The 27,478-nt window shown below is 34.4% G+C and overlaps 1 protein-coding gene and 1 long non-coding RNA gene across 4 annotated transcripts in view; one reads left to right on the top strand and one right to left on the bottom strand.

Annotated features, from left to right (window-relative positions):
• LOC126830518 (uncharacterized) overlaps positions 1–27,042 on the top strand; it is a 52,125-nt gene extending 25,083 nt beyond the window's left edge. The window contains exon 2 of the long non-coding RNA XR_007683854.2: positions 26,890–27,042. This is a non-coding gene — a long non-coding RNA (uncharacterized LOC126830518). The remainder of the gene's footprint in view (positions 1–26,889) is intronic.
• On the bottom strand, positions 564–22,666 carry LOC126830514 (kelch-like protein 8). Of its 3 annotated transcripts, none has more exons than XM_050560907.1 (9): positions 22,499–22,666; positions 14,095–15,304; positions 11,521–11,664; positions 11,160–11,271; positions 9,606–9,774; positions 8,997–9,156; positions 7,858–8,059; positions 6,801–6,913; positions 564–2,892 (listed from the first exon to the last, which is right to left on the bottom strand). In XM_050560907.1, the coding sequence occupies exons 2-9, from the start codon at positions 15,221–15,223 to the stop codon at positions 2,879–2,881; spliced, it is 2,043 nt and encodes a 680-aa protein (XP_050416864.1). In that variant the 5' UTR covers positions 15,224–15,304; positions 22,499–22,666; the 3' UTR covers positions 564–2,878. The 3 variants fall into 3 exon arrangements, with proteins under 3 accessions (XP_050416864.1, XP_050416865.1, XP_050416866.1); XM_050560908.2 differs by lacking the exon at positions 22,499–22,666 and adding an exon at positions 18,094–18,234; XM_050560909.2 differs by lacking the exon at positions 6,801–6,913.
• Positions 27,043–27,478: the final 436 nt, after the last annotated feature.

The raw sequence follows: 27,478 nt of genomic DNA, 5'->3' as shown, positions 1-27,478 counted from the left end.
TAGAACTGTGTTGTTTGTGTTATATTATGGTCAGTTTCGAAATGCCATTCAAAGATTATAATAATTGAGCTTTTGTGTGACTGTAAACCAACAAATTATACCAGCAAGTTACAAAAAATTCTTCATATGTCTTTATATATACAGAGACGCAGAGAGAAATGGAGTTTTACGTTCACTGGACAGAGACCAGGTCATTTCGGAACTAATATATGGTTCAATTTTATTTTAATAATTCTCTTGCAAGGAGTCTTTAGGAGTGGGAGGAAACCGTAGGATCCAGAGAAAACCCACGAGGTTGGACAGGCGACCCTACTCCTTGTCATGTACAACCGGGGAATCGACACCACGCCAGTTGACTCAATGACAGACCTTATGATGCAACATGCTTGCGCTAATCATCCGGCCATCGAACCTCCCAGTCTTTATATACAGAAAAGGAATTATTGTCACAAGGTGTATTTTAATTTAAATATGAATATTTATCGATTTGTTCACTTCTGAAAGAACAATCTGACTGAAGGACAGACCCATGACAATATTTCTTAAAAGAAAAGGTATATCCATTACATTTGTAGCACTAAAAACATGCCATTTATTCCTGTTAACAAAACCACCATTAAAACTGAAATATAAATAAATATATGTAACTCTGACATAAATATATTATTTTCTATATATTATAATCTGTGTAATATCTTACTGCATCTATTTGATTTACGTATTAATACATAGCAACATCACAATATTAGCTTTACATATTTCTCTACTGCACAAATAACAGTAATACCTAGTTCCATATAGGCTGATTTTTATCTTTCAAACACAAAAACAAATTGCTTTTACAATCTTGTGTGCAGATGTTCAAACCAAAATACCCTCAGTGGACCCTTACAGCTGGCCCTCGGATCCATTCACTTGATTTGATTTTTGTTTATATTTTGCTAAGTCTATATTCTTTCTTGTCCGCAGGTTTACCTTGTAGATTTTTGTTTTGTGTGTGGTACGGTCCTCCTGCACTTACTATTAGATCAAATTATTTATTGTTACAAAAACAACAATAAGCAACTATCAAATTGTCTTTGGGTTAGAGAGACTAGAATCACCCCATGAGGTCTAAAAGTAGGACCATAAATATACATTTACAAAATAAATATATTCTATCATTATATACTCCATTACTCTTACAATATATTATTTGTGCATCTTATATTTACAACCAAAATGGCAACGACAGGACTATGACTTTAGGCATGGATATCGTCAGGGACGTAACTAGCTCAGAGCAACGAGGGGGCGGGAAGTATTCTCAGGGATGCTGTAAAATTGACGGACAATGTATATTTTTTGTTTTTATGGACGATAATTTTTTCACCCGGCATATCTTTACTGGGTACACTAAAAAGTCGACAAGCTTTGAACAATTTAAAGTGATATGAAAATGTCTTTAAATACACGGTGGTCCCTGCATCATTTTCTTCTAGTTAAAAATATATTCAACTCAGAGTAAACACATAAGCAATGTAATACTTTAAATCTTAACTCAAATAAAATAACCATTTTACAGTCAATATACACATATCATACAAAACGCACAATTAAAATTTCTAGTGAGCTATATAGAAATGGACAAATATCATTTTAATACAAAATAGCCTGAGGTCAAGTTTGTAATCTGACTAAAATTAGATAATTATAGCTTGTGGTCAAGTTTGTAATCTGACTAAAATTAGATAATTATAGCTTGAGGTCAAGTTTGTAATCTGACTAAAATTAGATAATTATAGCTTGAGGTCAAGTTTGTAATCTGACTAAAATTAGATAATTATAGCTTGTGGTCAAGTTTGTAATCTGACTAAAATTAGATAATTATAGCTTGAGGTCAAGTTTGTAATCTGATTAAAATTAGATGATTTTGATTTATTTTCTGACATTTTGTATTTTATCACTAAACAACTGGCAAGTGTCATCAGCCAATTGCTTTCTGATATTTTATATTTTGTATTTTATCACTAACAAGTGTCATCTGCTCATGGAAACATAGCTTATTCTAATCGGAGGCCCATTTTGTGCTACGGTCCCCCACGACTATATAAGGGGAACAGCTGCACAGTCACACTTTTACTGATTAGTTCGAACTGAACGAAACTAGTCGCTTTATGAGACCAATCTATGACAGCTACTCGCCACTCATAAATTTCTAAGTTTTTTACTCTAATCGCACCAAGCCTTGTACACTGATCTATTAATAACCTCACTTCGTCTTGTGCATAACTCAGTCAGCTGTTGTCACAATGGCTTTGAATACAAGTTACATCTTATGTAGAACATCAGAACAATAAAGATGAAACTATTGTCAACTTTGAGACATTTTACAGTCATCTGTGGATTAATAATTCAATTTCTGATTGTATGACTTCAAGTTTTTATCTTACTTATTGATTCTTTAAGTTTCAAACACAAAATACAACCCTATTTTTAGTCTATTTTGAGAGAAATTCAAAGGAATTAGGATTCAAATACTGTTGATGTAAAATGTTTTTTAATCATGTATATTGCACAAATTATAATTCCTGTTTTATTATTAATCAAATTTAAGATCCTTTGAAATATAATATATTACTGTTACCACAATATGCGGAATAAATGTCATTAAAACTTCAAAATTGCAGATACACTAGTACAGGCAAAATGACATAACATTTACAAATGGCTAAAATACTAAACATCTGTAACACGTAGTTGTCTCCCTTGTTGCCTCGTCTTTAACATCAAACACACTGAAGCTGTTCCACATGACCACGAACAATATGACGTAAATGTTTGGCCGAACATTCGCAATATGCCACTCCCGCTCCTGCTCGAAACTGTTGAATACTTTTCACAGCCTCCCAGCTGAAATATAAAAATAGTATTTATACAAAATAGGGTAAATAATATATAAAGGTTCATGAATCAATAGAAATGGAAGGTTAATTAACTAATTGATCCATGCAATTAATAAATAACAGCCTTACAAATACCAATCTTGATTTGATAACTTGTAATAATGAGTAAGTAATGATAAGAATCTATCAGTTTGTCTCCATAGTTTTACACAAATCCCCAATCTGATCAAATTACACATCTATATTTTGTTTCATTTTTTTATACTTTCAACAGCCTCTACTACATGAAGATCTGTGACCAGTTGTAGTGGGAGGTCGTGTCCGGGGTCATACAAGTGGCTTTTGACGCCTATGACCTCAGATATTTGATTAACGAATCAGTGTTGATGTTTCTAGAGGAATATCCACGGTTTCGTCAAGAACTCGCTGCAACAGATTGTTTCATTGGCTAATCCCTCATATCATCCCGAATGCAGGTTATATAACAACTCTTCCAGATCCTAGTGTAGTAAAGAGACGTAAACCAAATTTTGAACTATAAAAACGAAACGAAATAGGATCTGTGTTTTAATCAGATTGAGAAATCTTCATAGTATTAACTGTGCATCACTATAACCATCTAGTCTAATCTAATACATGATTTCTATAAATAAAGATCTATTAAAGAGCCATTAGGGCCCTTATTCACGAAAACTTAAACTTAGTTACAACCGAAATTTTAAGAAATATTGCATCGTCATTGGATATATGCAAATTGATTTTACTGGTCAGCTAATCGAATTGCAGTATTTCTTAAAATTCCGATTGTATCTTAGTTTAAGTTTTCGTGAATAAGGGCCTAGGTCTTTGTTTATCTTCACTGATTGTATGCGAATTTTGAGACAAATCTGCTGAGATATACATATTTCAATTCTTATAATTTATGATTTAGTGGTTTTCGAGATTGTGATAATCACTTAATCTGAGTAGCGGTAGGTTGTCGATTTAATTTTAAGTAATTAGACGAGTCCAAGGTTATTTTCAATATGATAATCTCTAATTCTACCTATTTTCTTGGTGAAAGTGATAATATCTCTTTATATTAGAGAAAATATCATGTGTACAGTTCCAAGTAAATGTCAGTTAAAGGAATCAAAAATTAAATAATTATTTGATAAAATCACTATTATAATATAATAAACAAGCTAACAGTGAGGATGATGTTCCCCGCCAAAATAAATAGATGACACATATTAATTAATTGCACATTTATCTTTTTCAAAAGTATCGAGCAATCAAACTGATTATCTATGCTTAGAATGTTAACGATCGAACTCAGTCAAGTTTTTGAAGTACCTGGTAGTGAAACTATACACTAAGTTTTATCACTCTCCATCAATTAGAATCAAAGATACTTGTCCCAAAGCATCGACCAATAAAATTGCTTATCGCTTTGTTTATCCTGAACAGAAAATGCTCATTATCGAACTTATTCAAGGTATTGATGTAATGAAACTATACACGAAGTTTCATCACTCTCACTTCATTAGAACTAAAGTTATTGTGTACCAAAGCCTTAACCAATCAAATTGCTTATCCCTGCTTACCCTCAGCAGAAAATAATCATTTTTGCACTACATCAAGGTATTCACCTAATGAACACCTACACCAAGTTTAAATATTTTAACTCAATTAGAAGGAAAGTTATTGTGTTCCAAAAAGTGTGACAGACGGACGGACTGGAAGACTCGTTTTAACAGTCCCCTGCTTTCTTCGAAAGGTGGGGGACAATAATATATATAGTATCTCTGTATGAATTACGGTATGTTTTCAACTGGTTTTTGTGAAAGGACCGTTACACAAAAACAACATTAGATTTTTTTCACCAACATTATTTCTCAAGCAAAAATGATGCCCAAAACATGATAAATTATAATAAATTATAATAACCTTTGACACATCATTCTCACAATTATAAACTAAAGGAAGCAAGTGAAAACCAAAAAACACAGATATTATGGTAATTACGGTAACTGATCCAAGTCAAGACATATACCTAATATCACAGACTCTGTGCGTACATCAATAGCAAGTATAAACACCAAGCATAAATTGTCTACGATATCACCTCCGTGGAAGCGGACGTTAAATAAAGATATTTCACACACCAAGCATAAATTCAGCTTTATTTCAAGGCTTACAAAATCTTATTTTTAAATTCAATTATTGATCACTTGTACAAAAACAAAGCTAAGTGGATTGTACATCCATATAAACTCTAATCTTATTGAAATTAAATTCATCAAAACTCAAATGTAGATCATAAAATGTTGTTGTCCACAAGCTAAATTCGTGATTTTTTGTACAACCAGGGGCCATAATCTATGTAGTTACTGTTCAATACATACCAATATTGAAAGGAACCAAGATCTTTGGGAGATAAACCCATATTTCAAGTTTTGTGAAAATTGGATAAAAATTGTGACCTGTAGACTGTCATCAAACAAAGGACAGGGGCGACGACAATATACGTCCATATCAAACTCTCATAAAAGATAATGAACCAATAAAAAGTTCTTGCTAATGAGCACCTTGGTTCGAAATGTTAGCGAGGATTGATGGGTTCAACAGATGCATATAAATTACAAAACTTAAAATAAAATTGTAAAGCATTACAAAATGACGGAATTAAAGCTCAATAATGTGCCTGGCATATCTGTATATTTAACCATGAACATATTAGGCAGACAGCAATTCAAACTAAAGAACATTTCATAAAAAAAAAGAACAATTCAGGCAATAAATTTGTATAAATTCAACAAATTTTAAAGATTTTTTTCATAATAAATACAACAAACTATCGACGAGTTATTTCTTCTAGAGAACAAGCTAAAAAATAAAAACGTGATTTTTCATACAATCAGGAGCCATAATCTAGTAAGTTACGATCCAATATGCGCAAATATATTGAATTCGAAACGAACCAACCTCTTTGGATTGTAAATATGCATTTCAAGTTTCATCAAACTTGGATAAAAATTGTGACCTCTAGAGTGGCCACAAGCTAAAAATGTGATTTTCCAAACAATCAGGGGCCATAAACCATGAAGTAACTGCCGGTACATGCCAATATTGAAAGGAACAGATACATGCCAATATCAAAAGGAACCAAGATCTTTTGGAGATAAACCTATATTTCAAGTTTTGTCAAAATCGGATAAAAATTGTGACCTGTAGAGTGTCCACAAACAAATTGTGAATAGAAAGACGGATGGACGAACCGGGGGTGACGACAATATACATCCCCATGAAATTGTGGGCGGAATAGTGTATAAAAATATTTTTTCCTGTCAGAAAAAGAAGACATATAACAGCATCTGATTTTTATATTAATTAAACCTTTAAAAGATTTCAAACATAATAAAGTATTGATAATCATCCAAAAATATACAGAGATTTAAAAAGGAATGCATAATATATTTATAAGATATATCCATACCAGTATGTCATTACAAGTTATTAATTAAAGACACAGTGCATCAGAACGCTAACCATAAATTTACTTAAATTTGATAAAATCAAGAGCTGAACAGTGAAAAGTGTTCTTTAGAGAGTAATTTATAATATTAAAAGAAAAATACTATCTTGAGCTTGATGTTCATGGATATTAGAAATGAATTTTCCATTTACTGATGATTCTAAGACAATAAGGATGTGAGGTTAACATTAGCACTGATTGAATTTAATAATTTTTGATCCAATTACTCGATATGTATGATCTGAAATGACTATATTTGCCTTTTTGTCTGGAATATTGGGCCTTTAATAAAGTACAAAGTCATAATATTCATAAATTTGAAAATTTCATGCTGATATAAAAATAAAACAATACGACTGTTGGACAACAATTTAAGCTACATAATATAGAAGATATACCTGCCCCACCATTACCCAGTCTCCCTTGTTCCCTTAAATCCTCTATACGACAAAAGAGTGTAGTAACACCTGCCCCAGCACGACATACATCAATACTTGGTATATATTCCCACCTTCAGATTAACAATATAATCATCTTAATATATATATTTTCATATAAACATAACAATAGGCCTCTTATTCATTATGAATGATTTTTATTTCTTAAAGACACATTATGGGAGATTAGATAAAGAGCTGACAGTTCTCACTATAATAGTTAAAAACGAGATAATGTAAAGGGAATTTGCTGAAAATTTCATTTAAATTGATCCACACAGAACTGAGAATTTAGCTATTTAATTTTAGGCCTAGCTTCGATCATCATTACTAAAGACGGTACGATAAAAAACATAGTCAAGATTATCCCTTTTTTGATTTAATCATCAATGAGCATTAAGCAGCAGATCGGATTCCAATCCAGTAAATATCGCAGGCTAGCGATGACATCCTGAGTTGATTATGGTCTGGATAAGTTAATTAATGTCTAATTAATAATTTCGATAACATTTCAGGCCTAAAGGAAGACCTACAATAGGCAGATTTAACTCTTGCATAATGTATGTTTAATTTTTTTTTATCAGTATTTCACAAATTATAGAAACTGACTGAGGAACTGGCATAACCCAAGTCTATTAACATATGATTTGTGAGTTTTGACAGGAGTTTGGAACTAGGTAAAACAATCAGACTACAGACTTTAACAACGCATTGGTCTTTACACGGTGGTACTAATTTTTGTCCTCAATGTGGGGATACAAACTTCATATACGGCAAATTAGAATATATGCAAAATTTTAATTGGTCTTGGAATATACATTTGTAATATACTTTCAGTTTTCAAGGAGTTTAACAAAAGCATGTGAAACTAACTGTAAGCAGGTCAATAATTAGTTGAATCTAATGCTATTCTAATTATTCTTATTAACACCTCCTTAATGCTGTAATTTCTAGTTTTAAAAGTTTAAAGTTTTAATTATCACATAATAAAATAAATTACCTGGCAATATCTGCTTACCTGTTAGTAATAGGATCATATGCTTCCACAGAATTTAAATAATTTGAGCCATCATGGCCACCAACAGCATACAGAAAGCCTCCTAATGTTCCCACACCAACACCTCCCCTACATGTGCTCATTTTAGCTAGTACCGTCCATGTGTCTGTATTAAAATCGTACTTCTCCATAGAATCTAGCGGTGAATTGTCATCAAAACCACCTGAAAATAATTTCCTCATAAATGTGAAAGTAGGAAAAACAAGCGGTTGCCATGCAAGATACGCCCACATTTTACAAGTGGAAGAGAGGGAGCTAAAAAAAAATAATGTGATTTTTTTGTACAATCAGGAACCATAATCCAGGAAGTTATGGTCCGCTCGAATATCAATAGGAATCAAGATCTTTGGGTTATAAATATATAAATATATATTTTAAGTTTCATCAAAATCAGATGAAAAATGTGACCTCTATAGAGTGTCCACAAGCTAAAAACGTGATTTTTCGTACCATCAGGGGCCTTAATCCATGAAGTTACGGTCTGATACATGCAAATATCGAAAGGAACCAAGATCATTGGTGGACATAAACCTACATTTCAAGTTTCGTCAAAATTGTATAAAAATTGTGACCTGTAGAGTGTCCATAAATAAATTGTGGACGGACAGACAGGCGGACAGAGGCGATAACAACATATGCCCACGTGAAAATGTGGGCGTATAAAAATATTATAACTAAAATGTAATAACAATAATAACATACAGATTTGCTGAGTACTGGTATGTGGTCTAAGGGGAGACAAAATGGTTCTAAGGTACTTTTGACAGAGTTACTTCCCCTTGTTACAAATTTATAATTTTTCATCTTTTAATAATTTAAAATCCTTATACAGCATTTAGTAACTGAACATATGATATAAAACACAAATTTATATGGAAAACAATCACTGGGTGTATTTCACACTACGTTTCAACAAGTTCCTCTTGTCATTCTCAAGTAAGTAACATAGTGTAAAATAAACCCAGTGATTGTTTTCCATATAAATTTGTGTTTTTTAATAGTTTGAAAAATACAGGGCATTAAAACTAAAATTATCATTATGTTATACACTGAAATGATCTGAGTATTGTTGATATTTTGAGATAAATTATGTTACTAACCAACAACATAAATACTTCCATCTAATACAGCTACACCTGCTCCTGCCCTTCTTTTCTTCATATTAGATATAGAGGTCCATTTATTAACAAATGGATCATATCGTTCACATCTATCTAATGAACTGGTACCATCATTACCACCTAATGCATACAGTTGACCCTGTAATTTATAACATACCTTATTTAGACTTTACAGAAATTTAAATTAAGCCAATTTTTATTTGAATCTGAATAAAATAAGCAGCAGGACTACTATAAGAGAGTAAGAGAAAAATGGGGTTTAAAGTCCACTTGACAAAAACTACGTCACTTTGGGACTAACACATGGTTCAACTGGTGACTCTACTCCTTCCCATGTACATCCAGGGAATCGAAACCACGCCAGTTGACTCAATGACAGACCTTATGATACAGCGAGCACACACTAACCATTCGCTATTCGGCCATCCACCCTCCTCTTAAAGTTTAGTAGGATTTTAGGAAAAATATCAAATGACATAAATTTTCATTATTATGTTGACTTTTGTTTGAAGAAAAACAAACTAAATCGTGGGATTTATTTTGGATTATGTAAACCATGTGTTTTGTCTTGTAAATGATGTGATATACCTTGAGTGCTGCTACCCCAACTCCGCCACGAGGTGTATTCATGGATGCTACAAATGTCCATACGTCAGCTGCGGGATCATATCTTTCTACTGAATTAAAACATGTTGAATCATCTAAACCACCTACCGCATAGATCGGACCACCTAAACTTGCTAATGCTATACCACGCCTTGAAAAACAAAATAATAAACAGAATTTAAATCAAATTTCATATCATTACTATGGAAAATATTCCTGTTCTTGTATTCCAAACTAAAAAAACAAAACAAACCTGCTGGATATTTGTCTGAAAGTTCCAGAATTCAATTCTCTCAATCCTACAAACAATAACGTACTACTGGTCTGCTCTTATACTGGGCTAATGAAGACAGGCATACGCCATACAGCTATGCTATGAGGGAAATTTTGCCCAGGCAGCGGCACTATAGCCTACTCTTATATCGAATTCTAACTGCCAAGGGATCTTTTACGTGCACGCCAATCTATACACGGGACTTTGGTTTTTCGTCACGTCCGAACGATTATGTCATGATTCAATCTATTTACAGTAAACAACAGATGTCATCTCCATTAGTGCTGGAACTAATGATCCATAGGTACACAGACATTCTTAAATTGTTTTGACCTGAACAGTAATTGCAATATTCTTTCCAGGTTTTAGTGACACCAATTAAAGTAAAACTATTCATTTATCCTGTTGTTTTCTTGGTAATATTGACCTGCTTATGAATTGCAATACCCAGTACGAATATCTATTGACCGTGTCGGTTGATAGCAACCCTGGTTTCGTTTTTTATACTCTACTACAGACATTTGATTAACCAAATTGTTTGAGCGGTATTTAGTAACTGAATGAGAATAACACAATTATATGGACGACGAGGGTTCTCCCGTAGAAACGTTGCTCAAATAAATCCTTTAAGTAACTTGTATTCCATATAATTGGGTCATGTGTTATTTGATTAACCAATCAGCGTTGATGTTTCTAGTGGTATACCCACAGTTCTGTGCACTTCACGCCAAAAACTTGCCGTAAACTCGCTTCTTTGTATCACTAATCTAAATAATGTATACGAATTTCATGCAGATCGGATGATAACTATTGTTGTTAGAGTGTTTACAAGGTCATACCAAGTCAAACAAGTGCCATAACTCTAGAAATGGTTAACAGAAATTGTTGAAATTAAACCAGGTGATAGACAAGGTGTGCATACCATACAGTAAAAGAAAAATTTAAAGCACGTATAAAATTAGTCTGATTAAAACACAGATCCTATTTCATTTTGTTTTTTATAGTTCAAAATTTCATCTGTACAACACTAGGATCTGGAAGAATTGTTATATACATGTAACAGGCCTTCTGCTTGATGTGATAAATTAGCCAAAGAAACGACCTGTTATGGTGAGTTTTTGGCATAAGGTACACAGAACTCACATAGGGTCAAAAGTCGCTTGTATGACCCCTGACACGACCTCCCACTACAATTGGTCAGATCTGCATCAAATGAAACGAAATATAGATCTGTATTTTAATCAGATTGGTATAAAATTAACCTTAGTGTTCCCATTGGTGCAATGTGTTTCCATTGATTGGTCTTTGGATCAAAAACTTCCCCACTGTTTAAATGTTCAGTACCATCATGGCCGCCTACTGCGTACAATATTCCTGAAAAAACAAACCCTAAATAATTCACAATGTCTGGTTCCAGAACAGGTATAAACAAGTGATTATTTTACAAATCTTTTGACATGTTACATAATGTTTACAACATTGAACCATAGCTAACTGTTTTTTTATATACAATACAGTAGATAAGTCATTTTCCGTTTAACTTTAGACTTAGATACAAACAAACTGATTTGAGGAAATACTAAACAGATGCTGTCTGCTTACTTTACACAAGAAAAAATTTACCATTTGCTGAGCATACGCCTACATGGCGCCGTCTGGTGTTCATTTCAGCAACCTGGAACCATTTGTTTTTCCGTGGATCATAACATTCTATACTTTTGAAGGGATCACCCGACGACCCCCTTCCACCAACACAAAACAACACACCTGGAAGAGATAAGGTATATGTTACAGTTTTTGATGTCTTTAATATCAGGTGTAGACATCACAATAAAAATATTCTCCACATTAAATTCCAGGTGATTTACTGCACTGATTGCTAACAGTCACCTTTTATTTCTCTTTTATGATAATAATGTGTTACTAGGTGCACATAAAAACTTTTATTAGTCAGCTTAAAGTGAAATTAAGCTGAGAAAAAAAACATGATTCTCTTCTAAATATTTATGTACTGATATATATAAAAGCTTATATAAAGAGTTTAAGAGAGAGAGAGAGAGAGAGAGAGAGAGAAATGGGGTTTAACGCCCACTTGACACAAGGTCAATTCGGGACTAACATATGGTTCAATTTTATTTCAATAAGCTTTTCGAAAAACGCCAAAGGCTCCGCCATTTTAAGTACATGTACGGTCAATTTTTGATATGAAATCACAATTCCAAGATTGATTTTACTGTAGCTTCTGTTGTATGTTCAGGCTTTAATTTAATTATTTTACCATATTACCACCTCAAAATATTTTCATATCTTTATATTAGTATTTTAGTTCCTTTACGACTTTTTTTGTATCAGCAATTACATTTTCAGAATTATGGCTCTATTACATCGAGGAAATCAATTTATTCGACACATATGTACCGTAATTAAAAATTACTTGGAACTTTATCTACCACAGGTGATAATGTCAGCTTTACTATCTGCAGCTGGTTTTCTATTACATGTTATAAAATTACCATTAACAGAAACTCATTGGTGCCACCCAATTTGGTGGGTTATTTCTTGATATAAATTACAGATTATTATCAGGATAGATATAAATAAGAAATTTTATGTCCTTTACAAACATATCAGCATGCAACAATAATTTTGCCTTGAAAGCAAACTGAATCTTATTTCATCAAATAGATGTACCTGTACCTTTATGTTTGAAGAGGTATACATACCCTGGTAATAAAACTATAACCATTATAGTCATTATAGTCATGATTCAGAGAGACAGAGAGGGAGGGAGAGAGAGAGGGAGGGAGAGAGAGAGAGAGGGAGGGAGAGAGAGAGAGAGAGAGTGAGGGAGGGAGGGAGAGAGAGAGTGACTAACTAATATATGGTTCAATTTTATTTCGATAATTAACTTGTGCGTAGGGGTCTTTAGCAGTGGGAGAAAACCGGAGGACCAGGAGAAAACTCACGGGGTTGGATGGGTGACCTTACGCCTTGTCACATACAACTGGAGAATCGAAACCACACCAGTTGACTCGATGGCAGATCTTATGATACAACGCGCATGTGCTAACCATTCGGCCATCCAACACCCCTATAATTATTATTGAAAAGGCATTGGCACCTGGTAAAGATAGATTAGAATGAGTCTGGTATAATCAAGTCTAAAACATTAGATAAAATATACTGTGACTAAAACAATAAGTCTCTAGTTTGAGAAAAGTCAAGAGTAGGATTTATAAATTTATCGTAATTTTTGAAAAAAATTGATAAGTTCGCCGTCACAATGACGGTCCGATGTACGTGCTTCATTTCCCGTCAAAAAGCACTCCATTGGTTGACATCATTTAAGTAGGTTTTTAAGTAGGTCAGTACTTTTACTTTCAATAATTAGGGTAGTCTACAGTTATTCTAAATATAGAATTCTTCAAAATTAATTATGTTTATTTTCTTGTTGAAAGTGATAATACTGATTAAAGGTTTGTCATTTGCAATTTCGCTAAAATTTAGTAAAATATCAAATTCCTCACGGCTTCATACACTCTAAATTACTAAATAAGTACTCAGTGTCAGATTAATTATTTTTCATTTAATTAAAAAAACAAAATCAAAATTCCGGCTTGGATTCAATCCTTTTTAAATTAGGCCCAATAAAAGATGGGAGGTGTCTTGTTATACTCAAACAGCATAGATTGATGAATTTTCAATTATCATAACATCGTAAATACGGAATTTAATAATATTTGGACTGATGATATTCTTATTAGAGATTTAACTTTCACAATATTGTAGTTTGCAAGAGATTCCAATATATACATAAATCACTCATCGAGCCTTTAATACTCCCATTTCAAATGAGAAAGAGAGAGAGAGATGGGGTTTAACATCCACTCGACACAAACTAGGTCATTCCGGGACTAAGACATGGTTCAATTTTATTTCAATAATTTGCTTGCGCGTAGGGGTCTTTAGCAGTGGGAGGAAACCGGAAGACCCGGAGAAAACCCATGAGGTCGGACAGGCGACCCTACTCCTTGTCATGTACAACCGGGGAATTGAAACCCCGCCAGTTGACTCAATGGCAGGCCGTATGATACAGCTCGCACGTGCTAACCATTCGGCCATCCCCCCCCCCCATTTAAAATGAGGATACAGACAAATAATAAAAGGAGGGATAATGTTTGATTTGAACATAATTACCTGCATAACTTTTTCTTGGCCTTGTTCTTTGATTAACTTTGAAATCAGGAACCAAGTTGGCTATTGACATTTGGTAGTATTTGGCTTCATCTAAAAGATCTCGGCATTCTAGATTACTTTTAACTATTGTTTCACTTTCCACTTTTTCCATCAGGTATGTTGGGGATATCAAAGGAAATTTGATCATAGTCAACAAGGGAGTGAGATGAATTACTCTTTCACTAGGATTATGTGTTATCCATTTCATGACAGCTTCGTAGACCTGTGATTCACTATCAACATGTAATTCTTGAGAAGAAACAGCGTGCAGAATGAGCTTATAACTCATAGATTTAAATTCTTCAGTTTCTTTAATCTCCATGAAATGATCCAGAATGTAATCATCGGCCATCCTCATCAGTTCCACGCGGTTGTGTTGTTCCGCAAAATTTCGCACATCAATACAATTTGACGGATGCAAATGCGTTTTCATGAAATCACAACAAGCGCCAGCCACAGTTTCAATTTGTAAAATGGATGACGCAAAAAGAATAGGTTGGACATTTTCTACAGTCAGAACTATTTTCGATGTGTAGGCAAACTTGATGAGTTTCTCCATAGCACTTTCATCAATGTCATGTATGGTGATCATGTCTTGTTTGCTTTCTGCCATTTCAGACATAAACATGGCGCGGAAATAAAGACTACTGCAGGCAAGAACCATTTTATGGCAGCGAAACGATCTCTTGTTCACTATTATTTCTACATCACAAAGTTTTTCAGATTCGTAAAATTCATACAATGTTTTAAAATTATCTCGAAACAGGGTTTTCATTTCATAATTAAAAGGTGCCGACGGCATGTCATGGTTGCCGCCATGAGTGTTACTAGTATTGGTAGGCATGTGTTCACCAGTTTCTTGAGACATTTTGCGTGGACTATGATTATGACTATGGGAATGACTATGAATATGAAAATGACCGTGTGAATGACCAGATAATCTGGACTTAGAATTGTACGCCTCCCAGAAAACTCGTGATTTATGAGATGAGAGAACTTTCTTTATGGGTGCTGGTGGTATTGGTGGTGATTGAGGTGTTCCACTAGGCAAACTATCTGTTCGCTTAGGTATAGGAGGAGCTTTAGGCATACTAATCTCTTGACTTCGTTGTAGTTCAAGGTGAGTACTGTTACTCCACCTCTCATTTATACGTTCACTTCACACCTATGTCTGAAATAAAAACATACAAATCGTTAATACGCGGAATTATAAACCTATAATGGTAAATCTCTTTGATCTTTTGGGATATATTCTATGCCAGGAATAACTTGCGGTCTGAAAGTCGGGGAGCAGCTTTGGATATATGCAGGGAAATTTGAGGTTATTCTTCTGAAAGTTTTTCTTTAAACCTGTAACGGGTTATTCTTCCAGGGTAGGATTTTTTTCCATAAGAAAACATGATATAAGGTTTTTCTTACAAGAAAACATGTAAACATAGATGGTTGATGGTTTACCGGTATAAGCAAGATAAAGTCCTTGACTTCAGAAAAAATCCTCGTCAAGGAAACCTCGGCCTGCTGGCCTCGGTTTTTCTTTTTCTCAGGTTATTTTCTTCAGTCCCGCATAATCTCAGTCTCGTGCTTTATCCTACACTTAATATAAACACTCCATTTGCTAATGTTGGGATATAAACATATTTGAACATGAATCAAAATCAAATAAAATTTGTGACCGCCAGAGGGTCCCACAAGCTATGTACATGATTTTCATACAATCAAGTGCAATAATTTTTGGGATATTAACATAAAAAGTGTAACCCTCTAGTGACCACAAACAAATTTGAATGGACGTTAAGATGGACAGGGGCGACAGCATAATACGTCCACAAGATAATATGGCTGCATAAAAACTTTAACAAGGTTATTCAGAATTTTTTTGTAATCCACACACTTTTACCCAACCCATAAAATGTTGAGTTTTCATCTTGTTTAGTGTAATATATATACTATCACTAGAAGAAATCATTGAAGAAGACATGTAGAAAGCAGGTGTAGCGTATATTTAATAATATTGATATCTCACTAATCAACTTACAAGTACGGGTCAAATAAACTCATCCAAATATTTTTATAAAGCAACTGTTCGGGTAGTTTGAGTAAAATGATCTTGTAAATCAACTAGAACTTTCATTTTTTTTACTACAGCTGTGCAGAAAAACATACAGTAAGGCCGACTCTTTACATTGAAACTGTGTATAAGATATCACTAATTAAATGGTTACGAGAAAATTTCTTGGGGATTCTATTGGCCAAAATTCACAGGAGCTATACTTCTTTATTTTGTGCTGAAACTACTGCAAACAGTGACGTGGTGAGTCAGAAAGTCGTGGGGAAAAAAAGGGGTGGGGAAACTTTGAAACATTTTGGAGATTGTCAGTACTAAGATTTTGTTCACAATCTACTGGAAATATAGTTGTTGGGTCCCCCAGTTAATCCCTAAAAATTCTGCAAAATAAAGGCTACACCAATACCCAACTGACGGGAAATGAGGTTATCCAGAAAAGTCCCTTCACATTTGTGTTCTAAAAGGAACAAATAAAGAGGTTAATGTACAGGTTCAAACTTGGTGGTTACCTGAATAAGCCCCCTGGACCAAATGAAATATGAAATGGGGTTTAACATCTTACTGTTCTGCTCCGACATGGGCTAATGAAGACGGGTGAATGCCATACAGTATACTACGAGGAAAAATTTGCCCGGACAATGGCGCTACGAATTCGAGCTGCCAAGGGATCTTTTACGTACACCCCAATGTGTACATAGGACCTCAGTTTTTCGTCCTATCCAAACGACTACACGTTGTCCCTTGCCAGGCCCTTTGTCCCGCATCACTGACAAAGAGGAACCACGCCGGAAAATCCTGATGAAGTTTCACGGTCGACGCAGGGATCGAACACGGGACCTCCGGTTAGCGAGCCAACTTCTTATTCACTGAGCTATCGTGGCTCCACGATCATTAATTAAATGATTATCAGAGTTCCTTTGAGTTTATTTGCTAAGTTTCGCTCACAGGATTGTCAGATGAAATATTTGACTATTTAGTACTTAATTTTCGTTACTCTCATCCCATAAAACTAATGGATTTTACAGATAATCTACCATTTACATACCATGGTACTTCTGGAAAAATTGACACCTAAAGTTTGCTTACGGCACAATATATATTAACTGTCAATATAAGGATATATTTGTCGGCATTTTGTCACACATGTAACTCACTCTATTTTCAGATCAAATTCTGTTCTATTCCAGATGTTTCATGATACTATAGAAAGTAAACTACATATGAAATGAAATGGGGTTTAACGTCCTACTGTTCTGCTCTGACTGGGCTAATGAAGACGGGCATACGTCATACAGTGTGCTACGAGGGAAATTTTGCTCGGACAGCTCTGCTATGGCCTACTCTTATATCGAATTCCAACTGTCGAGGGATCTTTTACGTGCATGCCAATTTATATGTGGGAGCTCAGTTTTCCGTCCCATCTGAACGACTAGACAGCTGTCCATGTCAGGCCCTCCATATTACACCACTGACAAGGGGAAACCACACTGGAAATTCACGATGGACTTTCTCAGCCAATGCAGGGATCGAAGACGCGACCTCCAGGCTAGCGAGCCAACGTCTTACCCACCTAGAGTAAACTACAAACAAACCATAATAATAAACATATATACAAACATAAGCAGATAATATAACTCTACCAGATATCTCCAATCGTTATATAATCATACGATATTCATCTTTCAATCCACAATAGTAAATATTTATATTATTATCAATACAAGTTAGTTAAATCAATACCACTATTACTACAGGCAATAGATGAATCACTGACACTGCTGGAATGTCAAATCTAATAAAAGCATTAATCAATGACAGTAACCTATACATATAAACCTCAATTAATCAATGACAATACCTTACATAGCTACAATACAAACCACAATATAACTTACAATAGGCAACTCTTATAAATTCCACAAAATACACTTCCAAAATATATTCCTGAATGTGAGTGTTATGAATTCCTGGCATATGGTATATATATATAGTGGTGAATATAAAAGCGTAATGCGTAGTTGATCTGATATATTCCCTCTCTCTAACTGTAGTCAAGCAAGCACTATGAGTGATTTATACAATGTATTCTAGTTAACAAAATGTGTTTGATTCCACCCTGTGTGTATATATCTACCTGATTGGCAATGTGCTGGCTGGCAAGAATCAGATTGAAACCCAATCCTCCATTCCATTCTTAATTTCTCTCAGAATAGCAGGTTATAGAGACAAAAGGTAAACACACATCGTATTGTATAAACAAACATCAAATGATATGTTTTATTTCTATTATTAAAGTGGATAGTTCAAAGGAAATATAGGAAAATAACAGTAAATATGTTGTTTTACATTCTTTGCTTATCACAAGAAAAGATACCAAATCATTTATTTTCCCTTGTACAATATATTCCCCGAAAATGTACCTGGATAAGATGTACCACACCTGCGCCCAAAATATTTTCCCTCTAGCAAGCTCTATGGCAACAAAGCCCCTCCCTAAGCTTGTTTAAACAGATTGTAAACTATTAATGATTTACCTCATGTGAACAATGCTACTTGCTTCTATAATTATCGTTAGATAATTTAACAAGTTGATGTACCGGTAGGTGAAAATAAATTATTCAATTAAACTGATATAATGTATTATTTTAATACAACTAACTCTATACAATTAAATCTTTATTTTACAAAAATAAAAGGAAGTCTGTTAACTAATTTCAGCTTCATTTATTACTTCCTGTGGTGACAACTTCTGTGATTAAAATTATAACTACAGTTCAGGTTTTTTGTTCTGTTTTTTATTTGTATAAAAAAACTCTTAGTGTTAGTCACAAATCTTTTTCGTACTTAAAAACGTAAACGGCTGTTATGACAGGCGGTGTGCGTTCCGCCAAATGCTATCCCACCACTCTCTTTTATAGTGCCCACACCCTAATTGATTTGCATCATAGAGTGACCACGGTCCCAGATTACAAATATGGAATAGGCATACCCCAAGGGAGGGACTTATTACTAAACTTGGTCAACAGACACATTGCATTGCCGACCATGAAGATGGCATATGACAAAAGTGTTTATTAACCTTTAGTTCAATTCATGTAGATTTCTGTTATTTCAGGTGTTATTTTGCTTGACTATAGCTATGAATGAATCTATAAACAATTATTATTCAAGGCCATAATTAATATTATTACAGAAGTTCAACAAACAATTAGCCTGGAAATAACAATGTTAGTTGAACCTGACAAAATGTTAGGAACTACTACATTAGTACCTGATATTTTGAACTTTGCGCAATCCATGTATTAATATTATAAATAAAATCAAAGAAAAAAGACCAATATGTGCCTGAGAAAATGAGAGGCACAGGAGAGATTGTTTCTAACAATGCTTGTGACAAGTGTCTTATTTTGAGGCTTGGTTAAATGTAAACAATTGTATTATGTATGGATGCATGAACCTGGAGTTGCTGTTGGTGTTTGTTGGATTGGTCCTGTCCTTATCTACTAACTGGTGTGGTGGCAGAATTTTCAACCATACAATTCTGAAGAATCACCGGTAAATAATCTACCAAATAAACGAAGTAAACAAGGGAATTTTGGCAAAGAACACGTGCTACGACGACTGTCAAGAGAGACTTTCAACACCAGGTTTGAACAAACATGCAGCTTTATATTAATATTGCATACCAGTATGACCACTTTATTGAATGTGCCCTCTGATTTCTACTTCAGTTGTAGCCAATGGAACCCCGTACCTCAACTTCCAGTACTCTTAAAGATGCTAATCAACTTCCAGTACTCTTAAAGATGCTAATCTTGGGCCCAAGTCGAACTTACTTTATACTGTTTCTGGTAGGATAAGAATTCCTAATATGACAGTCATTGACAGATAACCCAAAACTTCTAAAATGCCACCGTGACTGTTCAAAATGAATCGGATAAGATTTAGTCGTGCTAGCCAAAGACTGCCAATCGCCCAATAGGAACTCAGATTTATTAAGAAACACAACCTACTCGGATTCTGTTGCTATGGCTTGTACACGGGATAAATTCTGTTACAATGGGGCATATGACCTCATTTTCCCATTTTTAAATTAAATTTTTAAATGGCGAACCGTTCTAATCTCGAGTATTCAATGCCATTGAGAGTTGATGATTATGGTCTCGTTTGGTTCATAAATGTCTAATTAATAGTTTATATAACATTTCAGGCCTAAAGAAAGACCTGCAATAGGCAGATTTAGCTCTTGCATAGTGTATGTTTAATTTATGTCTAAAAATTTAACGCCATTTATTATTTCTATAAATGTTTTAATTTGTTTTAAAGTTACAATTTCATATTTTTAAGTTATATTTTTAAAATGTATTAAAATAAAGCCTTAAATAGATGGTATCTATAAACAGTCCTACCTTGTTAAAGAATAATCCTATTAATCCTATAATTCACTATATTGCCAGTTGAGAAATTGGCAAAAATATAATTTTCAACTTCAAATTCAAACGTTTGAAGATAGCTATTCCATGGTGGGGAATAGGAAAACAAGGGAGGTAATTGGGAGGTAATTGTGTTATTATTTCTGGTGTGAAGATTTGTAAGTGTGAGAAAGATAACCTATGATCGTATAATAGTTAGTTGACAACCTATTGAGCAAAAGACATAGAAATAATTATGTTTTGACTTTCTTAAAAAATATTAAATTGTAACTTTAATTGCTTTGTTCTGTGTTGCTGCTGGCTCTTCTTTTTCTTTTCAGGTAACCTTTATCTGGGGGAAAGGCATACGCAAGCAAAACCCTAATGGAATGCCTTTAACTTTTAACAGCTCTGAGAGAGAGAGAGAGAAATGGAGTTTAACGTCAACTCGACACAAACTAGGTCATTTTGGGACTAACATATGGTTCAATTTTCTTTCATTAATTCGCTTGCATGTATGGGTGTTTAACAGTGGGAGGAAACCAGAGGACCTGGAGAAAACCCATGAGGTTGGATAGGCGACCCTACTCTTTGTCACGTACAACTGGGGAATCGAAACCACGCCAGTTGATTCAATGACAGACCTTATGATACACGTGTTTAAACGCTGAAGCTGTGAACTGCATTAAGGCACTTTTAACTAACTTTTAATTCTATGGAACTTATTGGACGTATAGTTTTTAATACGTAAATAATCCACTAGTCCAGCGATGGGATTTTTACCGCAAGCACTTTGCGTTTCCACATTAAACAGCAGATTCTTTTTCCCCCACTGGGTTTGTGTTTTTACCAATTTTCAACCCTTTAAGTATAAATAATTTAAATAAATCAACCTGTCCATAATAACAACAACAACAGACCCGCTCTACCCAGTTCAAACGTCGAAAATATTTCAAAAATAATATTAAGCTATGAGTATGACTAGGTATTTGTCTAAAGTTTGTTAATTACGTCCATGTTCGTAAGCGAGATTATTAAATAACTGGTCTGATTCTGATTTCTAACTCAGGGGCAAATAACTCATCTGAAACCGATTCTCTTTCAATAAAACCAAGGTGAGAAACAGGTTGGAATTAAATAATTGGGATCAAAGTTCACTAATCTAGATTCCGTCAACCAGTGGCAATACTCACTAATTTTCTCTAGGTAGACATTCTCTAGGTAGACAATCAAGTCTACGATGATGTTTAAAAATTGTCCACGTGACTTAAAGAGGGTCACGTGGGTAATTCTAAAAAATCATTGTAGTAGACTCGATTGTCTATACCTAGCCTGTAGTTTAAACTATTTCAACTGTGGGGTTCATATACTATAGGCCTACAGTGTAGGTAGGTAGGCTACAATTAGTACAACAAAGTAATGGAATGAAACAAACATGACTATGGTGGGATGAGTGGTCTTCTAAATTTGGGATAAGTGATCTTAACGTTCAGAGCTGAACTAGGGATGAGTTGTCTTTTATTGGGATGAGTTGTCTTGGGATGAGTTGTCTTGGGACGAGTTGTCATACATTCTCTCAAATTCGTCAGAATAAGACAGCAGGGTGAAGGGAATGTCATTCATACAACCAACAGTAGGCCTATGATATGTGAGTGGTTAAAACGGCATAGACAACAATAATCCACACCCCACTAACCCTCCCCTACCTCAAGTAGAAAATATTATACGGTACATTTCTAAGAATTTAAAATGAAAAAACTCCATTTATTTGTTTACTGTTACAGCATAACACTCCCGGCGTCTCACCGGTAGTTTTAAAAAAGAACATAATATATGATAAATTCATAGCCTGTTGCTGTTCTAACCAAACACATGTCATCAAACTCACTTCATTCTTCTTGTTCATTAAAAGTTGATATACGTCTGATTTGCATCTCATCGTCTGCTAACGCTGGCCTACACGGCGAATAAAATATCAACAGTGCTTTGATTCTGAACGTCTTTTCGCCATTTTCAGAAGCCACCTCCGTTGCTCACCAGAGCGGAACGATTGACACTGCCGTCAGCCTTCAACTTGGAAATATCAAGGGAAATAATTTGAACAATTGGAGGCAGACCACAAATGCACAATGAAGATGGAGCAGAAAAGTGAGAGGGAGAGAGAAATGGGGTTTAACGTCCACTGCTCGACACAAACTAGCTCCTTTCGGGACTAAAATATGGTTTAATTTTTTATTTCAATAATAATTCGCTTGCCCATAGGGGTGTTTAGCAGTGGGAAGAACCACAGGACCCGGAGAAAACCCACAAGGTTGGAGAGACGTACGACCCTACCGTACTCCTTGTCACATACAACTGGGGATTCGAAACCACGCCAGTTGACTCAATGACAGTTCTTATGATACAGCACGCACATTCTAACCATTCGGCCATCCAACCCCCCTGAGCAGCAAAGTAAGACGTTACATTTCATTTTTGTCTGGATGTGAAGTTCTTATCCTGCATCAATAACATATTCCTTTGAAATATTCTGCTGGAGGAGGCGGCGGTTGTAAATAATTACTTTTGGCTACTGTTTTACGTCAATCTTATTAAAATACAGATCTATACTTCGTTTCGTTTTTTTATAGTTTCGATGGCCTACACTACATGAAGATCTGACCTGTTGTATTGGAAGGTTGCATCAGGGGTCGAACGAGCAGCTTTTGGCCCTTTGACGTCAGACACTGATTAATCAATCAGTGTTGCCGTTTCTAGTGGTTTACCCACAGTTCGATGCATCGCACGCCAAGAACGCAGGTCTCCCGTGATCTGGAAAAACCTAGTAAGTCAGTCGAACATGAATTTGAGAAAACGAAGGAAAACTGTTTTGGTTCAGGATTAAGCTGCTGTAAAGCAGATAAATTTGAGTTTGTCTTTTCATATGTACATGATATGAAGTAATTCTAGTGCATTAGTTTTTATCAAATTTACTTGAGTAAACTGGTTACATAACGACTTACTAGGTTTTACCAGAGTTAACCTGATCTACAATCAAGAATTTTCATCAACAACAACCTACAACCTGTAGTTTGATATTCACGAAGTCTTTATTGCTAAAATCAAGAATAGAATTCAACAGAATCCGACAGGAACTACAATATTAATGAGCAAATCTGATTGGTTCATACCTAGCAACAGCCTAATAAAGCCTAGCAAGTTGACTTGCTAGTTTTTTTTGGATAAATTTGCATGATTTGCTTGAAACTTGCTGACTTACTAGGTTCTGCCAGATGAGAAACTGATAATATTGAAGAGTTACACACACTTTAACTTAATAAAAAGTTTGGGTAAAGCCTAGTAAGTCCAAATTTGTGACTAACTAAATTTTCACCAAATATCGACATAATAGGTTTTTCCAGATCATGGGAGAGGTTATATAACAACTCTTCCAGATCCTAGTGTAGTACAGACAAATAAAACATAGGATCTGTGTTTTAACCAGATTGGTTATTTAAAGTTAATTTGTTGGATGATTTAACATCAAAATGGATAATCAAGATTTTGTTTTTTATCGTTCGGACTTTAGTATTGATGATCGAAGCTAGGCCTAAAACTCAATCGCTCATATCTTGGTTCAGAGTGAAGCAACTTGACTGAAATTTTCAGCATTTTATCTTTACTTTATCCATGTTTTTAACTATTATAGCAAGAACTGTCAGCTCTTTATCTAATCTCCCATTATGATCCTTTAATCAGATTGGTGTGAGCTTGTAATAGTGATCACTGGCTATAAGTACAGACCGTGTGTGCTCTTTAACATAACTTTAACAAAACACGTCTTGAATGTACCTGAGAATATTTATTAAAATGTGTAATAATACATTTATCATGTAATTTTTCAAATACAATACTTAAAATAAACAATATTGACTATAAATAATCCCTCACATATATTTTTTTCCTGATTCCAAGTTTTTGATTTTTTTAATAAAAAATTCTTTATGATCATAAATTATCAGTACAAATGTGTGAGAAGAATACCCAATTGCTTTCACAATTCATACTTAAGCCTAGTTCTAAAATCTAATTTACTGGGGGATATACTTGTAACTATAAAAACAAGATCCATTCTGCAGACGGACAAGATAATTTCTAACATTCATCATAAAAAACTTAATTTCCAACACATTTATCTAAGATTACTACTTTCTATTTAGGGAAACTACAGAGCTCTTTTTTCATAAATGACAAATTTATCTTTTATACTTTTTGATTAAGCAGACATTTTTATTTGAAATTATCCAAGGCATAGAATTATATTACATGTTAGTTTTTTTTTATTTCAAATAAATATTTTCACTGGTATGAAACCGATCTACTGGAATATATAATGGTTTTGGAAACACAAGTAGGTTTGTATAACAATTATCGGTTTTTGGAAAAGAGCTTTTAAGCAGATAATAATAACAATATCAATGATATGGCTGCATGCGGTTAGTGCTAAATGATAAGGCCAGCTCAATTTTTCGTCATAGGTCACGAGATGTCAACATGGCTAGTGCTAATCCCAATCCTAACCCTGGACCTAGCCCCAATGCTTACCCTAACTCTAACCTACATTCTCGGCAACAATCACGTGCCCTAACCTTGTTTACATCTCATCAACTTTGACAAAAATTGAGCTGACCTTAACAAATAGATTTAAGCGGCTGCTTGCCAATCCCAATGAGAAATCTAGATATTAAGTACATTTATACAAACATCACGGATAAACAGAACAAAACAAGTTGTGCACAACTCAGAACACTTAAAATTCCAGGAGTTTTCCAGGAGTTATTTACCAGATTCCAGGAGACCCTGTATAGAATTCTACATCATCATGTGGTTGTTTTACCCTTGAAGAACACTGTTCGACTGACTCGAAGAAATAAAGGATCTCATCAAAATTAGATTTCAACAGAGTTTATTCTTTTGAAGAAACATTCGATGACTACGTTCAGTTTTATATCTTAAAATCTAAAGCGAAACTACAAATGTTAATTTTCAAGGAGTTTCAAGAAGTAATCTTGTTTTTCCAGGATTTTCCAGTATTGGAAATCACATTTTCAATTTTCCAGGATTTTCAAGGAGTTTCAAGGAGAGTGCGAACCTTGCAAAATAAAGACAAGCCAACAGTGAGACTGAAATCCCCCGATGAAATCCCAAAATAAATAGATGACACACATTCAATAATTTGCACATTTATCTTTTTCAAAAGTTTTGAAGTACCTGGTAGTGAAACTATACACTAAGTTTCATCACTGTCCATCAGTTAGAACCAAAGTTATCGTGTCCAAAAGCATCAACCAATCAAATTGCTTATCTCTGCTTAAATAAGCAGAAAATGCTCATCTTCAAACTCCATCAAGGCATTCACCAAATGAATGCCTACACTCAATTAGATGAAGAGTTATTGTGTTCCAAAGTCTCGTCCAATCAAATTGCTTATCGCGCTGCTTACCCGGAGCAGAAAATGCTCATTATCAAACTTAGTCAAGGTATTGATGTAATGAAACTATACACCAAATTTCAGCACTCTCACTTAATTAGAGCTAGCTGCTAGAGTTAGTGTGTCCCAAAGAATCAACCGTTCAAATTGCTTATCTCTAAGCAGAAAATGCTCTTCTTTGACCTCCACCAAGGCATTCACAAAATAAACACCTACACTAAGTTTGAACATTGTAACTCAATTTGAAGGAGAGTTATTGTGTCCCAAAAAGTGTGACAGAGACAGACAGACAGACCGATTTTAATAGTCCCTTGCTTTCTTCGGTAATGCAAAAAAAAAAAAAAAAATGTTGATATAATTTTTGTAAATAAATTTATCCTTTCAGTATTAATAGGCTACACATTGTAAAAGCTTAAAATATCTGACAACAAAATCGAATATAGTAAATCTATACAAGATTTAAACTTAAAACAAAAATAAAGATGTTAGATTTTAGCTTTGAATGGGATTGTATTGTTGCCAATTTGGTTTATTTCCAGTAAATCAATCAAACCATTCATCAGTTGATTGGAATTGATAACTTATTTCCAGTAAATCAATTAAAACATTCATCATATACAGATGAACAATTCAGTTGATTGGAGAGAGAGAGAGAGAAATGGGGTTTAATGTCCACTCGACACAAACTAGGTCATTTCGGGACTAACATATGGTTTAATTTTTTTATTTCAATAATTCGCTTGCGCGTAGGGGTCTTTAGCAGTGGGAGGAAACCGGAGGACCCGGAGAAAACCCACAAGGTTGGACAGGCGACCCTACTCCTTGTCACGTACAACCGGGGAATCGAAACCCCGCCAGTTGACTCAATGACAGACCGTATGAAACAGCGCGCGCGTGCTAACCATTCGGCCATCCAACCCCGCCTCAGTTGATTGGAATCTATAAACATTGATAACTTATTTCTGATCCTATGAAAATCTTGTAAGTGAAAACTGTGTATTATAAATTAAAGACAATTCAATCCCATTTGAAAGGTGCTATTACTTACAACAAAGAAAATGTGAAATAAAATCTAAGTAATAGTTTTAAAAAGAAATAAGTAGATTAATTCGGCAATAAAACACGAACATCAAACAAAATGCAATGTACTGACTTATGGCCCAATCAACAAGCCAGAAAGTTTACAAATATTACATTGAGAACTTGTCAAAGAGGCCATAACTAATAAATTATGATATTAGAAATATCACTTATCAAGAGCCATATACTACGTAGAACATTTGGATATAAATATAATTTATAATAATTAAATATAAAACTTCTTAAAAAAGAGGTAAGCGGTTTTCAGAACTTCAGTGGTTGCTCAAACTAGACGTAATTTGACTATACAATCGTTTT

This window comes from Patella vulgata, chromosome 8, assembly GCF_932274485.2.
Source record: "Patella vulgata chromosome 8, xgPatVulg1.2, whole genome shotgun sequence".
In the NCBI taxonomy this organism is placed as follows: Eukaryota; Metazoa; Mollusca; class Gastropoda; family Patellidae; genus Patella; species Patella vulgata.
Note: the sequence above shows the minus strand (reverse complement) of the source record. Positions and strands in the feature narration are given on the sequence as shown.